This window comes from Mycteria americana, chromosome 10, assembly GCF_035582795.1.
Source record: "Mycteria americana isolate JAX WOST 10 ecotype Jacksonville Zoo and Gardens chromosome 10, USCA_MyAme_1.0, whole genome shotgun sequence".
NCBI lineage: Eukaryota > Metazoa > Chordata > Aves > Ciconiiformes > Ciconiidae > Mycteria > Mycteria americana.
The window spans coordinates 6,913,898-6,926,123 of record NC_134374.1 but is presented as its reverse complement, the minus strand read 5'-3'; the positions used below and the strand labels follow the sequence as shown (position 1 = coordinate 6,926,123).

General features: G+C 39.0%; 1 protein-coding gene across 1 annotated transcript in view; it reads left to right on the top strand.

Annotated features, from left to right (window-relative positions):
* TENM1 (teneurin transmembrane protein 1) overlaps positions 1-12,226 on the top strand; it is a 353,539-nt gene that overhangs the window by 205,582 nt on the left and 135,731 nt on the right. Inside the window, exons 6-8 of the mRNA XM_075513171.1 lie at positions 2,926-3,078; positions 8,296-8,495; positions 9,943-10,153. Coding sequence (XP_075369286.1) covers positions 2,926-3,078; positions 8,296-8,495; positions 9,943-10,153 — 564 coding nt within the window. The remainder of the gene's footprint in view (positions 1-2,925; positions 3,079-8,295; positions 8,496-9,942; positions 10,154-12,226) is intronic.

Genomic DNA, 12,226 nt, shown 5'->3' with positions numbered 1-12,226 from the left:
TTTGAGAGAGAGAGATTTGAAAGTTTTATTTAATCTTATTTGGTGAAATATCTGTATATTTGAAACATGATGTACATGTGTTGTAGGAAACACAAGCTTTGTAGGAATTATGTATACCCTAGGTAAAAGAAAAGTATCACAGAAAATGAAGAGGCAAGGTAAGGCTCTGTGTCTGCTAAATAAACATTTATTATTCCCTGTAGTTAACTTCTGAAAAAGGTATCTCTAAGAATTAATGGCTTTACTGGTGTACATGGTCTGGTTTTACCAGAGTGATACCTGAATCTGAAGATAATTTCTCAAGAGCTATAGCTAATGTAATGAAAATTGGATTGATTTTCAGATTGCAAGATGACCAGGTTTCTGCAGTGATAGAATTCATTCAGTTTAATTCAAGTAGACCTTATTTTCATAGCAATGTGCTTTGTTGTTCAAGCACTTGGTCTTGCACGTTGTTTAACGTGAAGCTGGTCTACCAATATCCCGTGTCATCTCCCATGGACTACAGGTCCAAGGCTGGCAGAGACCATCATCTCTACAATGCAGCTGGTGTTTCTCAGGGAGGAAACTGACTGTCAAGCATACATACAAATAGTTTTGCTAGCTTGCCAAGCTTTGGCACGAACTGTAAAAACAAGAGCACTTCCCCAGCCTGAAGGAAGACAAAGCAAGCAAACTCTTCGAATTGGTGCAAATGGATGACAAAATGCATAGTGTATGTCATCTGGAAAAGACATATAGTAAGGAAAAACGTTCATTACATATCCAGTCCTTGCTTTGTGATGTACCCTCTGCAGCACATGCAAATGCTGTCTTAGGAAATTAATAATAGCAATGATGGAAATAGCGTTAGAAAGCAACTAGATCATATTCACGATTCTATAACCACTAAAAGCTTATTGATGTGTGCAGTTACGTTTTGCATCTAGTGTTGATCTCTTTCAAGGGCTGATACAATTATTTGCATTAGTATAAATGAAGTGGACATTCATTAGTTATCAATCCCATTGAAGTTTGTTCCTTTTTGTTGTTATTAAATCTTTAAATCATAATAATATCCAGAAGCTCAAGCCAGGAGCAAGAGCCACCTGCTTTAGAGATGTCAAGGCATGTTGATTTTTGTTGTACCTTCTGTACGTAGAAGTAATCTGTCTTGCATTAATAAGATCAAAGATCAGAGCTTAGGTCTGTGTGATCTGACTGCAAGAGCCTTTTTAAAGTATTAGCATGGTGCCTTGACGGTTTCAAGTCCGTGGAATACGAAGCAATCCAGGCAAGTCGCTGGCTTGAGATCTCACCACTAACACCGGAGTAAGCTTCTAGTATCTGTTCTGGGGAGTGGGAATTTACTGTCCAGTGGCGTCTCCAGAGCCCAGATCTGATGGTGAAGCAGTGGTTTGTGAATTCAGTAAATTTGGCTCCCTTCTCCTGAAGCCAATAAAAAAAATATAAATGTGCCACAAATACTGTCACCTCACTAATTTGATAGAAATGCTCTCATTTGCTTGATTTGGATCATGTATCAGTGTCTGGGTGATCCAGGAGTGCACAGATCTGGAATTAATGACTGTAGATTGGCAGCTTTGCATTCCTGTGGTAGTTTTGGCAAGCCCTTGCCAGGAACCCATGGAAGGCATGGGGTTTTGCTTTATAATTTAACTTTTCAGCGTGCAAGGGAGGATTGTGAGCAAACACACAGAAAATAGAAAAGAGACTCTAAGTTTTCTGTTTGTATTGAGATTGTTTTCCTTAAAGCATGTGCAAGTGCAAAAGAAAACACTGGACTTTCTAAATGCAAGACCCATTCTAGATCGCGCTTACTTCTCCGGAGAGTCTCTGAGGTTCCTACACGATTCAGGAAGAGCCAATCTGTTGCCTTTTGGGCTCCCACTGTGGGCAGATCCTACTCCGTGCAAATTGCTGCATGTGGCTAAAGAGCCCACTACTCGGATTTTGCTCTTTATGTGGCAATTTCAGCTTCTCTGTGGGGGGTGTCCTCAATCCATATTTTAGTGGGTCAGCGGTTCTCCCTGCTGAGTTAATTCAATGCAAAGGCAACCTTTTTCTTGGAAGAATTTGCCCTCCTCAGTAAGACCTAGGTAATTGTCTAGAATGACTGCAGTACTATCATATTATGCTTAAAATAAGATCCTCTGTTGTTGTCTTTCTCCTACCATCCTTCGATGCCTCCGATCAGAAACAAGAGAAAGGAAAGCAGAAAAAGTGAATGGCTGTGCAGGCAAAGTGGAGTAGGCAGCCCCCATCTATGGTAATAAGGATCGTTTATAACTTCATAAAAGGATTAATTTAGTAGATTTCCCAGTGCATACATAAATAACAACTCTATTTCCGTTAATATTTGTTGTGAAATAATTGCGTATATTTTAGATCTAGAGCCAGGTTTTTTATCTGCAGTGTAATTCTAGAGTATATCCATGGAGTCAGTGTTTTTACTAATATTTAACCTAAGTGAAAAGATTTGGGAATGCAGTGGGCACAGCTTCCCTTGGAACTGGGTTGGAAAGGTGAGAAGTTTGTCTTGGTGGCAGTGTTTTAATCAACAAACTCTGAGCTCTTTGGCAGTTGAAAGCTGAGGGACAACACTGATGTAGCGTTAGAATCTGTCACACAATATTAAAGGCCTTCAACTGTTATCCTTTTAATTGCAAGTATTTCCATTAATTGCTATAGAAATTCATCACCCTGACCTGGCTGAGCTCCAAAAGAAAGTGTGGAAACTCATTAAACATTGAGTTTTAAGGTAAACTAGTAAATTGCTCATTAGACCCCTTGAAATTCTGATTTATTACTAACAGAACAAAGTAATACTTGACTTTGCAGAAACTGGGTCATAGCATTCTTTCTTAGTCTGACTGAAGGTGCTGTAGCTTAGACATCAATTAATTGGTCTTCATTTTTTTGCAGCAGTACACTTGTTTGGTTTAACCTGGCAACTACAGCCTGTTGAAGGGCAGCTGTATGAAAATGGAGTTAGCAAAGGAAATAAAGGAACAGAATCCATGGATACTACTTACTCACCGATCGGAGGAAAAGTTTCTGATAAAACAGAAAAAAAAGGTATGTGTGAATGCGAAGACAGATTACGAATATTTAAACATTACTACTGTTCAGATTCAGTATTTGCTACAGTTGGACAGTATTTTGAGTTCAGATTCTATCTTCTCTAGTGTAATTTTAAAACAGGTATCAAAAGCCCATAACCAGTTTGTTTCCTTTAGCAGAACTCTCGCTGAAATTAGCAACCGACCCAAGCCATTAAGAAGGTAATGTTCAATAGCAAAATAATCGCCCCTCTTTTGCGAGAGAAGAGAGATTGGAGCGTTTGCCTTCTGTCTTAAGACGGGGACGTGAGACCATATTCTCCTTATTCCCATTTGTGCAAGGGGCTTGTTGCTGTGCCTGTCTTGCAGACCAAAGTCAGTCCTAGGCAAAGTGAAACCCTTTGTGACAGGTCAGAATACGCAGAAGGGTAGAAACCTTAATGCTTTTAAAGGCATCCAGTTCTTGAAGGCGTAAGCTAAAATGCAGCGTCCTGTCACATCCTGGCTTAACCAGTCATAGTGAATCAGCTCGCAGGAATCTACTGAGGTTTCACAAAATGCCTGAGCCAGTCTGGCAGCTCCCTGCTGCGAGGCGGACGGTCCTGCTCTGCCCCCGCTCGCTCCCTGTGCACCTCCCTGCGTCCCCGTGCCCGCTGCAGGGATTGTCTCCTGCACGACCAAGACACGTCAGTCCACTATGGCAGCAGAAAATGGCTTCATTAAAAATGCGAATAGTCTTCTGCCATGTAAGTGGCTGAACCGGCTCTTTTGAAGGGGCAGAGAAGTGCCAGAGCTGGCGTAGGAGAGGAGTGGACTGTGCAGCCAGGAGTGTGAAACAGAGAGCAGGACTGTCTCTGAGATGCACAATTCCTTGCTCTCAAGTCCTGTCATTTAATGTTGTTAAATCACCTACTCCAATATGGCCCATGCTTCCCGTTGACCACCATGGTGATGCTTTCCGACTGTAAGAAGTAGATGGCTCTCCCATTTCTTTTTATGATACTCAGAGAAAGTGGATGAATCAGATTAGATCAGAGAAAAGTGAATGGCAGTAGAGTACGAACCCTAGAGTTTCCAGTTGTTAGGAGGAAGGTAAAATTGTACTGAGAGCTCTGCAATGATAGGAGGTTTCCAGAGGTTTCAAATTCTAGAGCAGAGCAGTGATCTGATTTTGTGTATGCCAGGTAAGATCTATGACTAAATATGAGACAAGGTGGGACGTGGTTGTACCAGTCCCTCCAGAAGGAAGATTACATCTCACATCAATAGTCTTACAAATCACTGTGGCATAACTGGATAGAGATCATATTAGATAAATGAGCAATAGAAATATATGTAAGGAGACAATGATGTTGTTATCCATTATTTCGTCCCTTAGAATGGATTGGCAGTGAATTGCAGTAAATGTTTTATACACTTCTGTATTTTTGTCCTGGTGCACCATAGAAAATATGTCAAATAGTTCTTCTCAACTACATTAAATCATTTTGTCAATATATTACAGATTTAATAAAAGCTCTTCCAAAGCATTTGGCTTCCAAAGGAGGGTGTGCAGGAAAAACATCAAAACCATCAAAAATCTTAAAAATCAGGTGCTTGAGAACAGAGAAAAGAATATGCGAGTCAATAGAGACTCAATGTAGTAGGTAAAAAACCAAACCACCTGCCTTGCCCCAGGCAATCCCAATGTCTTGTGTAGCTACGCAATTCCCCCGCAACACTAAAGCATGGAGGATGTGATAGCAGAACCACTTCACTGAGGGCTTATCCAGCAGTTTCAGAGGTCAGTCTTGAATATAGCTAGACTGTTGTCCCACTTGTCCCCTTTCACCTTTTGGGGGTTAACCTGTAATCCAGGGTGTATGCTAACAAGGAGTATAGACTTGGGAAAACGCACGAAAAATCATGTGGACGTAGTGCCAGGCATTAATAAATGAATAGTCTGGCTGTGGCTGATTTCTGGTGGTTTTATTTCTTTCTATCATTTTTAATATGTGTAAGTAATTTGATTCCCAGTGCTCGTACCAAATTCTCCATGTAGATGTGCTGGGAAGGAGGATTTGGAAACAGGCAACTGCTTTCACTACAGCAGGATACCACAGAAAGCTGATACTTTGCCTGTAAACTTGAAGCCTCTGATGTGATTTCACAGGGATAAATAACTACTGTCAGATCTTGTGACCTCCCGTTTTCCCAAGTCAATGCAGCAGCACAGAATGCTTTTCCAGACATTGAAAGCATATATTTTAACTAATCTTTTAATGAAAATCAAGTTTACAAACCAGCAAGTCAGATTTCTTTAACAAGTCATTTTATAACACACTGACCTATTGCTATGAGTTAACATTTTAATATGTAGTAAAGTGATTAAAAACTCAGACATCCTATTGATGCTGGTATTTACCAGGGGAGTACAAGGAGATTGATTGTTTCAGGATCAGTAATAATCAGCATATGGGTACTTTCTTGTGAAGATAATTGGCACCACGCTGTTCAGAGTTTTACTTTCTTGAAGCCAAAAGAAACCTGTGATTAGGAATCTATCTCTGGTTTAGACTTGCAAGGAAAGTGTGCTTAGAAAGAATAGGGAAGAATTAATACCAGCTGGCAAGACTGGGAGCCATACAAGGAATTGAATACGGATAATTAAATGATATGCTGGCATAAGAAAAATGTTGTTATGAGAAAGATGTTTTTAGAACAAGAACAGAACTTATATTGCAGCACTGTAATTTTAAAAACTTATTTTAGACTTTGTCAAGAAAGAGCAAGGAAGTATACGAGGATAGTCTGTGAATAGTGTATCTTCAGATGCCTTTTTTGTACAGCCAAATACCTGCCTAGTTCAATTAAGCATAGAAACAGAGCTAAATTCTTTCTCTATGAAGAAAGCACAGTGGGTCAGTGAATATGAAAACATGCACTTCAGCCATGGCTCTGCCAGTAGCCTTTTCATGCTATGTGGTTGTCTGAAAAAATAGTGTTTGAAAGGCAGAAATGCTGCAAATGCATACTTTCAGTAGGTGGTAGATAATCTCTATATTTTCACGTTACCGTTGTGAACAGCAGCATGCACTTCTTTCCTGTGTAATGAGATAAAAGTAAATCTAAGTGCATCTGGTTTTTTAAGGATTACATAAAATTATTACTAAAGCAAAGGCATTTTAAGCCAAATGTGGAAAAACTCAGAGATATGTAGTTTTGAGCCTAGCAACACTAACATGGTATTCAGCATAATTTGATAACATCAATTAGTGAAAATACTCCCTGCCTAAAGACATAATGCTTTTTATTTTCAACAAAGAAACAGGCCTTCTCACTTCAACAAGCTAAGAAGCAGTTACTGTATTTTAAAGGACCTTGAACACCGACCAATAATGCCATTAACTTCAAAAATGATACTGTATCCTTGACTTTTTACTTAGTGCTCTACTGTCTTGTAATTGAATCACATTAATTACCATGTGTCAATATCACCAAAAAGTTCCTTAGTGTTTTACTTAACCCAGGGTAATTGCTTGCAAAGAATCATTAAGATTTAATATCTCTGGAGTACTGGAAATAGGGGAAAAGGTTTTTAAATTTACATCAGCCAAGCAGGATCTTGTATGGGTTGGGGTGGGAAGGGATCCACTTTCGTTGCCCAACATAGGAAGTTTAATTCTCTTTTCAAAACTCGACATTTAAGATTTTTTCCATGAAGCAAATTTGACAGAAGTAGTCTCACCTTGAACATTGTTAAAGTAGCAATTTGGAAATATTTTAACTCATGAACTAAGTAATAGGTGTATTTTTAGATTATTAGATTACAAGTTCTGTGCTCTAAAAATAGATGCTTTTATGTGGTAAGGTGCTAGTCAGCTCCTAGTCCTTGCTGTAGTTTGGTGACACAAAGCAGCCGAAAAGCTGGAAGATCCAGTACCCTGAGAATTGCTCCTGCCTTGTAAATTAAATCTCTCTTCATTAAGAATGCTGAGTACTTCCTACACTAGTTAAAGCCTATGTAAGATCCCGCTGAGGATCTTTGTTATTAATACATTCAGGAAAGAGCTGGCCCTAGCTTTGCTACGGCTGTTTTCATTTCCAATGGCAATTTATAAAATTTCATGTACATTATGTTGCATTAGATATTTATATGCATTATTGTAAAAGGTGAGGCTCCAGTCGCTTTGATTGCTCCTCTTTATCCTTCACTGTGATACTGGAATGAAATGAAACATAAATGGATATGGCTGCTGAATTCAATCTTCTTCTCTTGGCTCTTCCTCCAATGCAGCATACTATCCTGCTTTTTTCCTAGTCAAGAGAAAGTATGGAAATGTGAGTTAGAGTTTTGCAGAACTTAGGATGGAATTAGCTCAGATGTTAGCAGGATGGGGTCTGTGATTTGCAGCATGTCAGGATGCTGATCACAGACCGGCATTAAAATACACAAAGATGGTGATATAAGCCAGCAAAGCAAGCCAGCTCCAATTTAGTTTGGCAATGGCTTCTTTACGCATTCCATTTCCCTTTCTATTTCAGCTCTCTCATACCCATGTGTGAAGTTACATACTGTAGATGTCTGCAAATGTATTGTTAGGCATTATGAAATTATGCCAGTTTTCTCCTTAGATTGCCTGTCCCTATCCTCGTCTCCCTGTGAGGCTTTCATGCCGGAAGTCCAAGCCAAAACAGATGTTCTTTATTTCTCCAGGACTAGATTATCACTACCATAATAAAATCATTAGGAATGGTGATCAATAGAAATCCAGGTTTGGACATGGGCTCTGACCTACCAGGTTTGATGGATTTTCTGTCCTCGCTGGTGTCCATTTGTGTAGCTTATGCAATGCCCGTTCGACAGTAGTCGGAAATACGCGCCAGAGGAAGCTCTCCCACTGCCTTCTCTCTGTGCGTTCTCAGTTGAATGGGTTTTGTTTGCATAGCTGATAGGTAAAGACCGTGGTTTACGCAGCAGCGCTTCTACCTTCTTATATTCACTAAAGCATTCCAAGATTTCCAGGGCAAAAATGCTCTGCAACGCCTGTTGTCGTAACTATTGCATGCAAGTTTATTTGTATCTTTCAACTAGTTTAATAAAAGATGCAATGGTTTCAGTGAAACGCCCTCCATTTAGAGGTTGGTTTCAATATAACCCGATATATCTAAGGCACTTTTATACCTCGTGACCTATTATCTTCACCTGCCATTAATATGCAACTGATTGTTTTGTTTGTTTCTGGAAAATTAGTGTTTCAGAAGGGACGGGCCATAGACACAGGAGAAGTTGAGATTGGAGCACAAGTTATGCAGACGATCCCCCCTGGTTTATTCTGGCGCTTTCAGATTACTATACATCACCCCATGTACCTGAAATTTAACATTTCACTGGCGAAGGATTCTCTGCTGGGAATTTATGGCAGAAGAAACATTCCGCCTACTCACACTCAGGTAATTAGCAATAATACTCATTCTGTCATGCTTACCTTTTCAAACAGCAGTGGATGCGAATGTTCACAATACACTTTCAAAGCAGGGAGGGAGGAAGGGACTGGCTGTAACCACAAAAAGCAGTCTGTTTATCCCTTTCTTTTACCGAGGTCTAGCTATACCCTCAAACCACGCTCTCTCAGAGGAAGGGAGAGCGTCGGACCAGAAAGGTCAGCGGTTGTGACCGCCGCGATGTGACGGGCCGGGAGGCTGGACAGGGACACACTGTGCTGCTGTGTAGCTCCAGCGTCTTCTTTGCGGGGGCAGTAGGATGAAGTACCAGATCATTTGAAAATGCTTTAATCTTTTTACGACTTCATCAAAACAAAGCGATTGCATAGTCAGTGTAAAGAGTTAAGAGAAGAAAAAAAAAAAAAAGCTGTTTCTGGTTTCTAATATGAAGATTATTTTTGAGTGTTTACTCCTAGGGATTTTGGAGGAGAAAACCTAGCTAAGCAGTAAGAATATGCAATATTGCTGGTCACATTCAACTTTTGGTTTTTTAGGCTTAATGTGTTTGGCGTATGAAGCTGTCATTTTAATGGATAATAGATTTTTCAGCTTTCTTATAGCAGGATCACACTCCATGGAGTGTGATAAACTTATGTATGGAATCATGGAAAGATTGTTTAGAAGGGGCCTCTGGAGATCCTCTAGGCTAACCTCAAAAATTATTTGCTAGAGTTTTGATCTTAGAAAGAAGCGCTTTTAGCTGTCATGGACTTTAAGTGAAGCTGGATCTTCAGTTGAGCTGAAGTTGAACTTGAAAATCAGAAATGCCTAGAAAAACCTAGAGAAATATATGCATTTCTTGAACAGGGATTCATAGAAAGGTTTACATCTCTGATGCTTTGATGTCTTAAAGTTGTCAGCACCAACTTGATTAGGTATTAAGAACTTCCAAGTAAAAAATAGGTACTTATTTGCATTAATAAAATTAAATATAAATAAAAAGTATATTTAGGTTTTTATATATGATACTGATATTAAGGGACAAGCACTTTAAAATCTGGTCTAGAACAATAGGTTCTTTAATCTGTTCTTGGCATTTGAGATGAATCACTGCATAACGTAGGCACTACAGCTTGGGAATTTTGGAATTCTTCCCATTAGAGAGATGTAATTTTTGAAGTAAATGTGCTGTATTTAGTGCAGCAAGTCTGAATTTACCCTGCCATAGCAAACAGCAAGACTTGATGCCAGATTTCTGACCTACCATAATGCTTTTTATATGGAAACTGAAGCTGAATAGACTAGGTTATGCAACTGCTGTCCACGTTGGTGAATACTTAGTCAGTCAGGCAATTCCTCTTAAGATTTCAGCTGTTTATTCCAGTTTGAATGAGACATGCATAGTAGATTCATAAAAATTTGCTAGGTGGTTAATTTTTGCTCATTATTATTTCAGTTTGATTTTGTAAAACTGATGGATGGAAAACAGTTAATTAAACAGGAACCTAAAAACTCAGAGGAGCCTCAGCAAGCTCCCAGGAATCTGATCTTAACTTCACTGCAAGAGACAGGTTTCATCGAGTATATGGATCAAGGAGCTTGGCATATGGCATTCTACAATGATGGAAAGAAAGTGGAGCAAGTGTTTGTACTAACTACAGCAATTGGTAAGAAGAATTACAATTGTTATTCTGATTATTACATTAGAAAGGTGTATTTGAAAAGAAGTTATTGACCTTGATTCCGGCTTCTCTTAAGTATTCTTTTAAATACGTTTTGTTTCAGCTTAGTTTAATTAACCTCAGTGGAGCAACTTCATGTTTATGCCAATATTAGACAAATAGCAACATTCGTGTATTAAAGATGGATGTTATCAAATTAATTAAGTGTGAAGTTTTCATGTGTGTTAAGATTTTTATAGGATAGCTTAAATGCTTGATTAATTTCTGGTGTTATCTTGTTCAAAGTAAAAGAGATTACGTCTGCTCTCTCTGTTTACATGGGAACCATAAATCCTACAAAAAATATCCAGGCTTTAGGTTCTTATTTCCAGTATTTTAGTCAGTTAGAAAATCTAAAAGGCAGATTTTGTGGATTTGGTTGTGATTGTTGTTCGATGGATGGATGCTGCTGTTTTATACAATTATTGGAACGCACCATTTTGTTTGGAACACAGAAGGCAAATATGGGAGACGGTGTCCTGGCGGCATATCAAACCCCTGCTGCCTTTTTAGTATGTATAGGTGGACAAATGTTTGCAACTCGAGGTGTTGTTAGTGAGCAGTGCTCACACGTAGGGTTTCTTTGGAATTTAAATTTAGGTAAAGTGTTGTATTTATGACAGTCTCGGTTTGCTGCAAGACTTTAACCACTATGCCCTTTAGTTAACCTGTTCTACCATATGTTTAGCAAGATGTCTTTACTAGTAATGGACATGCCATCTGCTCTTTAGAACAATTGGATGCTATTTTTACTTGGTGGTAAACACCTTGCAGAGCAGGACAGTATGATTCAAATACCAAGATTTTGAAGGACTTGCAGGAAAATAATTTAGAAATTGAGATAGAATTGTAATGACTGTTTTTTGTTTAAAAGTTCATATTTGCTCCGTTCAGAAAAGTGAATCTTTTACAAGCAAGAAAAAATGCCATTTGAAAATGCCATGAGAAAATAATACTCAATTTATGAAGCATCTTCGCAGATGCTCTATGAAGAGCATAAAACCTGGCCAAACTCCAGTCCAGATCAGAATCCAAGTACCTGCCCCCTTGTTTATTTCTACTGTAAGACAGCAGTGTTTATACAGGAGGGTTTAACCAATATTTCATTGTTAAGTAGCATACACTCTCAAAAAAAAAAAAAAAAAAAAAAGTAGGGGAGCAGTGAGAGCCACAGTGCAGGCAGGAATCCTTATGCTTAATCAGAAATTGGCTGCAAGAAGACATTTTGGGGAAAAAGAGGGTTCATACTGCAAGAATCTACTGCTGATACATTTGAAAATAATGCTAGCTATTGTGTTTTCATAACCTGTGTATCTTCTTCTCATACTTTTGTTTGCATAATGGTTCTTGGTTGTTTCTTTGGGCGTTTCCACAAAAAAAAAACCAAAAATCCTTGAACCATATTCCTTACCCCAGACTGGGCTGGAGTCATATTTGACATCTCTGCCGACAAAGGAATCAACCAGGACCACAGATTGAAACACTCAGAATAGAGCAAGAGCTTGGATGTATCTCTGCTGTATGCTACTGTTGGCTGCGTGAAGCAGTCATGCCCTCCTCATGAGCGTCTGCTAGGCAGTATTTCAAGTTGCTCGATGTTAGTTATGTACAAAATTGATTTTGCTGACACTGTAGCTAAAGCTCCGCTCAGACTTTCCCTGGAAGGAGGTAATTTGCACGCAGTATCTGGCATACCTCAAGTACTTCCATAGACTGAATAAAGGCCAGCCCAAACTGGACGTTGCATCAAGGGGAAGTAACTTTTGAAACCGTTAATTCTTCATTTCAGATCAATGTAGGGATCGTTTACCGTGTGATTCTGGAAAACTGAGAATACAGGCAAATGTACACATGGAGCAATAGAAGAGTTGATAATGAACAGTAATACGTAAAAATTAATAACGAGCAGCATATCTGTGAAAAAACTTCTGAAAACAAGCTCGTTTTTTGACTTTGAAACAGACATCTGTGTACAGGTTGTGGATATCTGATGAATAGATACATATCAAATGCCTGTTC